At 43.1% G+C, this 13,151-nt stretch overlaps 1 protein-coding gene across 2 annotated transcripts in view; it reads right to left on the bottom strand.

The window, feature by feature from the left end:
- The window catches only part of LOC118429178 (neuronal-specific septin-3-like), a 24,182-nt gene continuing 11,031 nt past the window's right edge, over positions 1 to 13,151 (bottom strand). For both annotated transcript variants that reach the window (XM_035839627.1, XM_035839628.1), the window contains 10 exons: positions 7,288 to 7,443; positions 6,719 to 6,892; positions 4,660 to 4,788; positions 3,659 to 3,740; positions 3,230 to 3,367; positions 2,497 to 2,614; positions 1,723 to 1,818; positions 1,293 to 1,389; positions 943 to 994; positions 1 to 721 (listed from right to left, as the gene is read on the bottom strand). In XM_035839627.1, coding sequence (XP_035695520.1) covers positions 586 to 721; positions 943 to 994; positions 1,293 to 1,389; positions 1,723 to 1,818; positions 2,497 to 2,614; positions 3,230 to 3,367; positions 3,659 to 3,740; positions 4,660 to 4,788; positions 6,719 to 6,892; positions 7,288 to 7,443 — 1,178 coding nt within the window. In that variant the 3' untranslated portion in view covers positions 1 to 585. The remainder of the gene's footprint in view (positions 722 to 942; positions 995 to 1,292; positions 1,390 to 1,722; positions 1,819 to 2,496; positions 2,615 to 3,229; positions 3,368 to 3,658; positions 3,741 to 4,659; positions 4,789 to 6,718; positions 6,893 to 7,287; positions 7,444 to 13,151) is intronic.

Raw genomic sequence — 13,151 nt, 5'->3', positions numbered from 1 at the left:
TTTCTGGATCTGTCTGTGCAGAGCTCTTGTTTATTAATTTAGCAGGTGAAACTGAATACATAGGAAGCCGTTCAGGTTTCAGCTTATCGATAAATACTTAGTGACATTAAATGACGAGAAGTCTACAAAAGCTTGTGGCACGGATACGCAAAAGTCGATACTTTTCTCTTTAGGAACGACCATTTTGGAGAAGTTTTGCCATTTTTCATTAACATTTTTAGACGAGAATACGTGTAACTTACACTTTCTTTGCCACTTTTTTTGAACAAGTTAATAATCCAACTGTGTGTGAATATAATATAATATATTAACCTTTAATCAAGTATGGGGTAATAACTCTAGTGTGTATTATACCTTCTATAACTACGGTATAGAAAAGAGTGAATAATTACTGTAACTCTGGTTATTAATGCTACGCTAAGAGAATACTGCATCATGCGGAATTATAGAGGTGCTACACGGTCTAGCCAGTCCTCAGGACGTCTTCAACTCTTGCTGATCAGTGTCAAGATTCTCCCCACCGCGCTAGCACAGCAAGAGAGGGGACTGCAACATTCTGCAGTAAGAGTGACCGGGTTTGCTCGATCAGAGGTTGGATTCTCCCATCTCGTGATATGGCGGCGTGGGGCCCGCGAACTCCGAGTGCATCTCGAGTCGCTCGCGGCGGAAGTTCTCGTAGTGGATGGAGTCGGTCACATCCTTCAGGTCCTGCATGTGGGTTCTGGGGGTGGGGAGAAAATCAACATACATCAAGCAGCATGGCAAGGTTGTTGACATAGAGCATGAAGGTTCTGGGTTCAAATCCTATAGATGTAGATAGCCACAATGTTGTGCCTTTCGGAAATGCACTCAACACAAAGTCTCTCAATCTACACAGGTGAAAATGAGTAACTAGTGAATGTAACTATGTGGTTAGTTGACTAATAACTAAAATAACCTCACCTGATGAGCATGTCTCTGAGAAGGGCAAACTCACAGTGGTTCTTGTTTTCAACTGTAAAAGAAAACAACAAATCAACGAACAAACAATGGACCAGGCAACAAACACTAGACGGAAAATGATTATCTTAATAATTCATAATCATTTCCTTTTTCATTTAAGTCCATTCTATTCTTTCCTTAAGTAGACACTAACATTCAAATCATTAATTTGACTGCTATAAAGAGAAAAATCTAAATAAAAAAGCAGAGCCAGAGGCCTGTATTGTTCGAAAGCGCACCTTCGAGCAGTATTATCAAATACTGGATACTACTACAGTAACTACAGGAGTAAGTACTATTTGGAGGCTTACCTTCAATGAGTCCCCATTTCGTTTTGCGTCCGAGGACAGACTTGCCATTAACCTGGTACTCCCGGTCACTGCCCACGATCGCAAACGGCATCTTCTCCTGGGGGAAAGTGACGCAGGTCAATCATGATGACAGCTCATTTTGACAAAACATGAATGTCATGGGTGACAAGCTCTTAAACTTCCAAATCTGAAGACAAACTGTCTGTTTTGTTACAATCTTTTGCATTCCAAAACATGCCCAGACACTCTCACTTATCCAATGAAATGCCTTTTTAATATGAAAAATATTCCAGAGTGTGCAATTGCTGCACCCTATTAATGGTACCTACACCATAGTTGCAGCCCTGATGTCTCTTTACCCCATACCCAGGTGTGTGTGTAATTACCCTCAGTGCCTGTGTACCCCATACCCTAGTGTATGTGTAATTACCCTTAGTGCCTGGTTGATGGCCGTCTCTTCCTCATCTTCATCCAGTGACTTCATGGGGTAAAACTGGATCCCGTGGAACTCTAGATCCTCTCGGACCTACAGGAATAAACAAACAAACAAACAAACAGTGACTTTATGGGGTAAAACTGGATCCCGTGGAACTCCAGATCCTCTCGGACCTACAGGAATAAACAAACAAACAAACAGTGACTTCATGGGGTAAAACTGGATCCCGTGGAACTCCAGATCCTCACGAACCTACAGGAACAAGCAAACAAACAAGCAAATAACTTCATGAGGTAAAAATGGATCACGTAAAACTCCAGATCTATGTACAGGAATTTTCTTTTACACAAGCAACTGTAGTGAAAACTTTGTAACAAAAATTTTGCCATTTACCGAATTTGTAAGACATGCTATAAGTAACCTTTTCATGAAGGCGTATCCTCTAGTGTCGGATTACCAGAGACATGTTAAAAGAGTACTTAACTTTGCTTTCTTGAAGGACAAGAATTCCTAAGACATGTTCGAAGACTCCTTACCCTTTTCTTGAAGGCGTATCTCTCCTCTAGCATCTGCCATGGCTACTTCCGTTTCTAAGATATGTTAGGAGACTCCTTACCCTTTTCTTGAAGCCGTATCCTCTAGTGTCTGGATACTTGAGTTTGTAAGACATGTTAGAAGACTCCTTACCCTTTTCTTGAAGGCGTATCTCTCCTCCAGTGTGAGGGTGTGTAAGTGCTTGAGTGTAAGATATGTAAGAAGACTCCTTACCCTTTTCTTGAAGGCGTATCTCTCCTCCAGTGTGAGGGTGTCGGCTTTTGCGATGATCGGCACGATGTTCACGACCTTGTCAAGTCTCTTCATGAACTCCAGGTCCAGAGGTCGGCAGCTGGGAAACAAACAGGTGTTTGTTTGTTTATACTTTTATTTGTTTTGATCATGGTTTCTTCAGAGTCTGTTTTGTCAAGTATCCAATTTGGCTGACTACAGTCTGTTGTTTTCATATCAGACGATAGTCAAGGCTCATGCTGATATATGTCAAGGTAATGTGTTCATAGTTTTCACAGCAATAAGTTTCCCTGAAAAGGAATAATGCAGTTTAACATCCCCTTGGATGGGTGAGATGAAGTGCAAGCACACATGCACACACGTGTGTCGGGGATGTGTTTGTGTGTGTTCGTGCATGTGTGCGTTTGTGTGCATGCATGTGTATGTGTGTGTGTGTGTGTGTGTGTGTGTGTGTTCGTGCATGTGTGTGTGTGTGTGTTCGTGCATGTGTGTGTGTGTGTGTTCGTGCATGTGTGTGTTCGTGCATGTGTGTGTGTGTGCAAGTGTGTGTGTGTGTGTGTGTGTGTGTCTGTGTGTGTGTGTGTGCATGCATGTGTACATCAGTCCTTACGAATGTCCCATGGGTGAGATGAAGTACAAGCACACATGCACACGTGTGTTGCGGATGTGTTTCTTGTGTGCATGTGTGCATGTGTACATGTGATTCAGTACTTACGAATGTCCTGTAGGTGAGATGAAGTACAGACACACATGGACACGCGTGTCGGGGATGTGTTTCTTGCGGCTCACGTTGACCTCTTCGCTCAGGTACTTTTCGTACTGGTCGTTGATAAACTCCAGGATCGGGAGCCAGCTGTGAAACGGGAAAACAGTTGCCATGGTAACCACAATGTAAGGCCACAGCAAGTAACTTCCTTGGTTATCTGTCATTTTTGAGTGAAATGTAAACTGTACCTCTATCATATACTTTGTCTTCCCTCAAAAGCGGGCTGCAGGCCGATCTGAGCTTTCATGAATAAACATACTTTTAAAAAAAAATGGCTGGGAGGAAAACTTGCACCTGACTCTGTTCACTCCCTAACAGTAAAACTGCACGGACCAAGGTATACACCTTTCCCATAGACTATTTTCAATGAACACTCACCAGTTTTCGTTGTTGATCTGGTCGCCGAACCCTGGTGTGTCCGTCACAGTCAGCTTTAACCGCACACCTTTTTCTTCAATAACTGCAGGAAGAATAAAACACTTAGCTTTTGATATTATCTTTGATATTTGAGACATGGTCATTGAAAAGTCTGGACACTAAAGCTTAGGAATTTGGAGACTCATAATACATTTATTGGGCAGCAACACATCTAGGAAACACCTCAGGTGACTGTTACGTTGCTATGCAACAAGTCTGCCCAGTTGAGGCCCAATGTACTCACAGACTTGATCTGCACAGTTTTGGGGATGGTGACCTCTGACATCACTACTACATGTCTGCCCAGTTGAGGCCCAGTACGTACCGTGTGAGACAGACTTGATCTGCAGAGTTTTGGGGATGGTGCCCTCTGACCTCACTACTACATGTGTGCCCAGTTGAGGCCCAGTACGTACCATGTGATACAGACTTGATCTGCACAGTTTGGGGGATGGTGCCCTCTGACCTCACTACTACATGTGTGCCCAGTTGAGGCCCAGTACGTACCATGTGATACAGACTTGATCTGCACAGTTTGGGGGATGGTGACCTCTGACCTCACTACTACATGTGTGCCCAGTTGAGGCCCGTGGTTACGTACCATGTGATACAGACTTGATCTGCACAGTTTTGGGGATGGTGACCTCTGACCTCACTACTACCTGTGTGCCCAGTTGAGGCCCAGTACGTACCGTGTGATACAGACTTGATCTGCACAGTTTTGGGGATGGTGCCCTCTGACCTCACTACTACATGCATGCCCAGTTGAGGCCCAGTACGTACCGTGTGAGACAGACTTGATCTGCACACTTTTGGTGCCCTCTGACATCACTACTACATGTGTGCCCAGTTGAGGCCCAGTACGTACCGTGTGACACAGACTTGATCTGCAGAGTTTTGGGGATGGTGCCCTCTGACCTCACTACTACATGCATGCCCAGTTGAGGCCCGTGGTTACGTACCGTGTGATACAGACTTGATCTGCACAGTTTTGGGGATGGTGCCCTCCGACTCGTTGGTGCAGGACCGTCTGCTGATCTGTGCCTTGAACAGGGTGTTCACCAGAGTAGACTTCCCCAGACCACTGCCACCTGACGACAGGAAACATACAAGGTTCAAAGAAAACATTCGATCTTAGATACTCTTCTGCAAGTTAATCCTTATTCCAACAGTAGTTGTTTACACAATCAAATAAATAAAGTTCATGTAGATAGATATTAAGGAGTAAACGGAGCAACCTAGATAAATTCTCCCATGGCTGAAAATCAAATGTTGAAATTACAACTGAATTCTATCTAAAATTGCATTCAAAATTTTCACATTCACTGAAATCTAGTCAAATATGATATCATAACAGAGACCATTCATTAAACAAGAAATCAAGCAAAATACTGATAGAAACAATCAGGTAACAACCCTTACACAAGTAACAGGGAGGTGCATATCTATTCTATACATTTACAGACCTTTCGGTAGAATTGTTTTACTCAGCAGCCTATAATATCATTTATCTGTACCAGTCAGACACACTTTGTGCCAGTCGGAGGGTGATTGTTCTGCCAGACTTGCTAAGTGCATCATGGTGACAGAAAAGGGATTTGGATATTTGGCAGCCTAGCTGTAGGAAAGTTAGCTCTTGCATTGTTAGATTATCATTCAGGCTGGTAAGGTAGTCAAGTACAGAGCTCGAAATACTTTTTTCTGCATACCTGCACTGGTGCAGGTAACATTCAAATCAAAATTACCTGCACCAGACAAATTTTACCTGCACCACTCTGAATCTAGGAAGTATGGATCACACTAAAATTGTTCAGAAACCATTGCTATTTTTTCTTTTAAACTTTATAGGTGGTAACAGTGAATGCAGCTAAGAACAATCCACATACACCTACATCATAGGACATTTATGTATAAAACCCTGTACATGGACCAGTGCAGGTTAGGTGCAGGTAGACACCAGAAATACCTGCAAAGCTCCAATTTTTCCTGCACTAATTATAACCTGCATTGTGCAGGTGGGATTTCGAGCCATGTGATGTGTTTTGGTAGCAATGAAAGGGTTTAAGGCAGGATGAGGTCATGTTCAGACTGTAAGCTGTAAAATATCTTAGTCATCGATAATGCCTGCCAGGAGGATATCCAACAGGATGAGCTTGTTTGGGATCCCCAGGGGCGTGGATTTATCAGGGGCGTGGATTTATCTGGGGCGTGGATTTATCAGGGGCGTGGATTTATCAGGGGCGTGGATTTATCAGGGGCGTGGATTTATCTGGGGCGTGGATTTATCAGGGGCGTGGATTTATCAGGGGCGTGGATTTTTCAGGCGGGTAACAAGAGGACATGGGTTACGAACATGAGCCAATGAGCATAATGTGGTTCTGCCAAGAATCCGTCAATATGCCAGAGTAGGAACTTCATACCATTAGGATCCCCCAAGGGCAGGGATTCCTAAGATGTAATACATTAGGTACGGTGCCACCCGGGCCAGTAAGGATAAAGTTGAACAGAATCGTGCCAAGTCACTTAGTCCCTGCAATAGAATTTTGTAGCTCATGAGGATGATTAAGTATTTCATTAAATCTAAAACTGAATCTTCATCACAAACTGGGCTTGTTACCACATGGAAAAGTGAAAATTAGCTAAAATCAGAAAAATTCGTTGAAATGAAAAATAATTTGAGTTTGGCAGAACCCTGGTAGCAACTTTTATTATGAGTTCTTTGTACTAGTGCCAGGTTCTTGTGAGAGCTATGTAAGTTAATAAACAACTCTGGAATCCATATTGTCTTTTATATTCACATACTTCGTACTTCAAATTAAGTCAACAAAGAGAGGAAGACAGAGAGTGAGAGGGAGAGAGGGGGGAGAGAGAGAGAGAGAGATTGAGAGAGAGAGATTGAGAGAGAGAGAAAGAGAGAGAGAAAGAGAGAGGGAGGGAGAGAGAAAGGGGGAGAGAGAGGGAGAGAGAGAGAGAGAGGGAGAGAGAGAGAGCGGGAGAGAGAGAGAGAGACAGCGTACGTACCGACGACCATGATGTGGAACTCGAAGCCTCGTTTCAGCGCCTTTTTTCTCATCTGCTCCTGGAGTGTGTCGATGCCGACATATCCGCTGAGCGTCGTCGTCAGCTTCCCCCACTGGGTGGTCGTCTGCAGCGTCTCCGACATGACTTCCACAAAATCAGCAAAATACAAAACACCTACGGGAAAATATAGACAAACAACAAACACAACATCAGCGTTTCTGACAATTGACTTCTACAAAATCAGCAAAATACAAAACACCTACAGGATAATCCATAAAAACATAAGTTTCATCAGGTTAGTACGTAACAACACAACATCAACACCAACATTTCTGAAAGAACTTCCAGAAAATCAGCAAACCTAAAGGATAATTTAACAACATGAACATCAAAAAATCAAACTCAAAGATCAGAATTCCCCTTAAAGTAGCTGGGATGCCCCTTCAACTTTTACAGACGGTTTGCAAAGGACCCTGTACACACAGAACAAGTCAAGACAAGGTGCATACATATAACAAAACATTTTAAGAAATCTAGAAGACTATGTTAGTATGTACAGGAAAAGTCACCTTTCTTCGCCTTGCTCTCTGCTCGGAGTCGGATGGCGTCCTTCTCACTTGGCGCTAGACTGGAACCTAGGACGTCTTGGACGAGTTTTGGCACGATCTGCACATCGATGGAGCCTCGCTTCTGAACGTCTGCTGTTTCAAACGCTGCACACAGGGCTGGGGGGGTGAATACATGTACATAAACATCATGTCATGACAAGGATGATATAAATCTTTTTCTAACATACATGTAGTAGTGATTTTCTAACATCACTTGGCGTAATTGGCATTGCTTGGGACTGGGCCCAAGAGGTCCCGAGTTCAAAACCTGCCGTGTCTCCAGATCTTGTGCCCTTGGGAAAGTCAATTTGCATGACTTTCCTCACTTCACTTCAGGTGAAAAATGAGTACCAAGCTTCGGCTAGGGCCGTCCCTCTAATAGGACGTTAAATGGTAAAATTGCCAGACTTATCGAAGACAGTGGGGGACCTTCCCAGTGTGAGTGGATGATACCATTCCGACTTAGAAGGGAATTTTCATGAGCAATCTTTGTAACCCTTGCATTTCTTTTTCCTATTGGGTCAGTTGGTCCTGACTCTAAGAGAGGAATTGAGCTGGTCATAATCATGGTGTTTCTGACATAGGGAGAAGAGATTATAATGTTACCTGGACTTTAGGTCACACCTTGAAATAACCTTCAGGTATATCACGTGGTGACCATTAAAACCAAAATTGCTAGTCCTGATACAAAAACACATGATATTGTTGTTGTGTGTTTGCATCCCTCCTTATTAGAACAGTAACTCCATGCAGTTCTGCATGTTTCCACCCCTCCTGCAGACTGACCCAGAAGCTCACATGTTGGGCCTGTCAGCTGGCTTGTGTCACACTGAACTGTGTTTCTACTTGGCACAAAACAACTTTAACAAGACCAGGGCTGTTACTGTAACCTGACTCACATGTAATCATTCACTACCACTCAACGTGTAGCATGTTCATCAAGGCCACAGGAACTTAATTTACGGGTTCAAAAAAAAAGCTCAATTGGAAAAACATTATATTATATATATTACATAAAAACAAGCTACAAAGACCAAGTTTATGGTCTCATTGATGTATTACTCCGCGAGTGGACACCCTAAAAGAGATCCGAGCCAAAAACTGAACGGCTGTATAGACGCATGTTTTTAGCGGTGAGAAATTCCCTTTTAGCCAGCGGAACTGATATCAAAAGTTAGATTGGTGAAGTTTTGTTTCTAACTGAAGAAATAAGCAGGTAAAGTTTGGCAGCCGCGCGCTAGATCGGAGGTACACAGTCGTGGGTTCTGAGTGGTGCGGTTGTACAATAGCAGCGAAAAAGTGCCTTTTGTGGGGATTGACTAATCGTAGTTTGTAATTGCTATAAAAAAAGTTTCTACGTATAGTTTACATTGGCAATTTTTTCCCACGATATAGGGTAAATGTGCTCGACAAAGAATGAAAAATCTGCTGAAATTTCACGTAGCTTCATTATGAGCGCGCCCATTTAAACCACGAATTATAACATAGAAGTCTATGGGAAGAAGAAACTCATCAATGAGACCTTAAATAAAAATGAAAAATATTCATAAAAAATGAAGGAATAGCACTGGAGCAAAAATTTGAAAAGGGTTTATAACCGGGCGCCACCCCGCATTTTTTGGCTGCAGATTACGCCGTGTACCTATTTCCGTTACCATGGTAACGGACGGGTCTACATTTCCAAGGGGCGTTACTATTGTTATTTTTCTTGTATCACACTCTACTGGATATAGAAGCCATTTGAAAGAGGACTAAGGTTCTAAAGCTATCTTTCTTGAGGCAAACTACATCCAAGTTATTTTTTGCAATCGCCGCCTTCTCTCGAACGCCCCTCCACCCCCCCCCCCAAACCCCGGGCTAGGCGACACCTATTAAAGGCCAATCAGAAAGGCTCAGTTCGGCTTGCCCGCCTCTGGTATAAGGGAGCTTGAAACGCAGCTAACATTAATTTCTAGTCGTTAAGCTCTGTTTTGACTTTATGAGCTATAGTACCTTCACCCGATCCTCTATAGAACCGTTTATTTTACGTAGAAAGATCCGGATGAATCTCGTCGTGCCTGTCGTGCTGATATCCCTTACACGACTATTCTCTGAGATATATTCCAATTAAACAAAGACAAAGTCAAAAAGAGAACACTACTCAGTCAAACTCATACACAGACTGATCTAATGAGTCTTTGCGACACGTCAAAAGCATCAGTCTCGACGCCTTTGCACTTTGGCCTTTGTCCGCCGCTAGGTGGCGCTTTCATGCCTATCATGATCTCGTACTTAATTACCTCCCAGAGGCTAATTCATTAACGTAAGACACCCAAACTTTCAGAGATGATGAAGAAAACGACATTCTTTCTTTTGATAGATTTTTTCAATAATACATTAAACTTAAGGTCTCATTGATGTATTACTCCGCGAGTGGACACCCTAAAAGAGATCCGAGCCAAAAACTGAACGGCTGTATAGACGCATGTTTTTAGCGGTGAGAAATTCCCTTTTAGCCAGCGGAACTGATATCAAAAGTTAGATTGGTGAAGTTTTGTTTCTAACTGAAGAAATAAGCAGGTAAAGTTTGGCAGCCGCGCGCTAGATCGGAGGTACACAGTCGTGGGTTCTGAGTGGTGCGGTTGTACAATAGCAGCGAAAAAGTGCCTTTTGTGGGGATTGACTAATCGTAGTTTGTAATTGCTATAAAAAAAGTTTCTACGTATAGTTTACATTGGCAATTTTTTCCCACGATATAGGGTAAATGTGCTCGACAAAGAATGAAAAATCTGCTGAAATTTCACGTAGCTTCATTATGAGCGCGCCCATTTAAACCACGAATTATAACATAGAAGTCTATGGGAAGAAGAAACTCATCAATGAGACCTTAAGCCTTGGTGCACTCCATTTTATACAGTTATATCAAAGTTTTCCTGACATTCCTCTGCTTTGATGATGACCACTTACTTAAGTTAAAACAATGTTTTTACCAAGAGGATAAATTTGTGTGGTCCAAGACCAAAACAAATAAAGTCAAGTGGAGTAGGACATTGTGAAAAAGCAAACAAAAGTCATATATCACTAAGCAGAAAAACATTTGTAAAAAGGTAGCAAACCATGATGCTATCTATTTATGTTGTTCCAATGTCGGTGAAGTCCAAGCACAAACAAATTTAAATGACTTTTTCGTAGCCTTATGAAAGTCAGAGCCAAACAGTTAAACTTAAATGAAAGGATATTTATGACTGGTTTGTGAAAGTGTCCTGCCAAATAAGGGTGAGACAGCTGGCACCAATCTGACCTTGGGCAGGGGCTGTCCTGAAGGTCAAACTAACAGCTACCACTTCTGTTTAACATGTCTGTCTGGAATAGGGTTAGGTCTCAAACTTTTAATTGAAATACAGAAATGTTAACTTCTTATTGAAATAAAAGGTGTAACTGATTATTGCAACAATCTAACTGATAAAAACAAGAAATGGTCATGATTTTTGTAGAATTTAAGTAACTTAGGTACTAATTGGCATAATTTGTACACATCATTACCAGTATGTACTGCCAAAGATACTTGCAAACTAAATATATACATTTTTTTGTACTAATCAGCTTCACTTATGCTACGTAATGTACCACCCCTGCAGCAGGTAGATGTACTAATCAGTACCACTTGTGGTATATAATGTACCATCCCTACATATAGCAGGTACATGTAGTAATGAGCCCCACTTGTGGTACATAATGAACCACCCCTACAGCAGGTACATGTAAGTTAATGAGCCCCACTTGTGCTACATAACGAACCACCCCTGCAGCAGGTACATGTAGTAATGAGCCCCACTTGTGGTACATAATGTACCACCCCTGCAGCAGGTACATGTAAGTTAATGAGCCCCACTTGTGCTAACCAGGCTGTCTACATGACTTCCTGACTGCTAACACATGTTCTACTGATCACCAGGACATGTTCTCAACATAACATGGACTTGTAAGGTCCTCCACACCTCCCCTCCCCACATGTACTGTAGGTCTACAATCATAAATCCGTAAGATATACACTATACTAGTATTGTAACTTAATTTTTCTACAAATTATACAAGGACATTATATGACGTCCTTGCCGAATAGTAGTCCCCCAACACATGTAATATGGTTTAAAGGTTCCTCCTTAGAAAAAAAAAACAATGGATACATGCATGTACTAAGATGAAGCCTCTCACAACTTAGCAGTAAGTTCCTGAGTTAAAATCCTGCCAGGCACTGTGGAAGGAGGGCAATCGAGAGAGAATCCTGGCGAGACAACATTGCAGATTAGACGTCCCAAAACCTGCTCAAGAGACAGCAAGAGAGAGACGGCCTGGAGACAGCTATCTATCTTCATGTCTACCTTGTCCCCCAACGACCCAGAGGTCAAGGAATTGGGACAAAGTACATGTAGGTACATATATCTAGGTAGGCACAGTACTAAACTGACAAGTTAGCTACAAGGTCCCCCCTTTATTACACGTTCAACTCACAGTTACAGAACAGTAGGCTTTCCCATCTGAACTCACAGTTACAAAACAGTAGACTTTCCCATCTGAACTCACAGTTACAGAACAGTAGGCTTTCCCATCTGAACTCACAGTTACAGAACAGTAGGCTTTCCCATCTGAACTCACAGTTACAGAACAGTAGGCTTTCCCATCTGAACTCACAGTTACAGAACAGTAGGCTTTCCCATCTGAACTCACAGTTACAGAACAGTAGGCTTTCCCATCTGAACTCACAGTTACAGAACAGTAGGCTTTCCCATCTGAACTCACAGTTACAGAACAGTAGGCTTTCCCATCTGAACTCACAGTTACAGAACAGTAGACTTTCCCATCTGAACTCACAGTTACAGAACAGTAGGCTTTCCCATCTGAACTCACAGTTACAGAACAGTAGGCTTTCCCATCTGATCTCGTGGCCGGGACGCTTTAACTGAGACCGATCTAAAAACTCCACAAACTCTTCTCTCCCCGCCATGTCTTAAACCTAACGTCTTGGGCTTTTCTTGGAGCTTTAAGACCCACTGCTACTCGCTCCAACACAAACAGCAGCAGGCACTATCAGCCCATCAGCTGATGTTTAGCTTGGAGCTCCCTCGTCTGTCAGTCTCCTGGACTATGTATCTGTCACTCACACATCGCCATGGAGACGGAGCATTTCCACAGAGCCACCCTCAGAAGTTCAAGTGCATATTTCCCCAGCCCGAAGCTAATCCTACCCAAACTCACAGGATCACCAGACTCACTTGACTCTGGGCGGTTTGGCGGGATGTTTGTTAGGACAGGGCAGGACGTTCCACTTTCTACAGATTCCGACGGAATTCCAGACACATGCAAGGCTTGATTACACACCGACGGGCTACAGGGTATGGGTTGTACCAACCTGCAACTCGGGGGTGAGCTATAACACACTGAAGGGCAACAAGGTATGGTTCATACCACCCTGTAACTCGGGGGTGAGCCACAACAAACCGATGGGCAACAAGGTATGGGTCGTACCACCCTGCATCTTGGGGGTGAGCTATAACACACCGATGGGCAACAAGGTGTGGGTCGTACCATTGGCAACTTGGGGGTGAGCCACAACACACCCACGGGCAACAAGGTATGGGTCATACTACCCTGTAACTCGGGGGTGAACCACAACACAAGTAAGGCTTATAGTTATACTGACTGGTAACAAGGTATGGGTCGTACCACCGGAATTTCGGGGGTGAGCCACAACACACCAACGGCGTTGTACCACCGGCATCATGGGGGTGAGCCACAACACAAGTGTAAGGAGTGAGAAACACCCCCGTTTAGAGTAGGTCAGTCTG

Source organism: Branchiostoma floridae, chromosome 13 (assembly GCF_000003815.2).
Source record: "Branchiostoma floridae strain S238N-H82 chromosome 13, Bfl_VNyyK, whole genome shotgun sequence".
NCBI classification, from domain to species: domain Eukaryota; kingdom Metazoa; phylum Chordata; class Leptocardii; order Amphioxiformes; family Branchiostomatidae; genus Branchiostoma; species Branchiostoma floridae.
The sequence above is the reverse complement of the archived record's forward strand: the minus strand, read 5'-3'. Positions and strand labels throughout refer to the sequence as shown.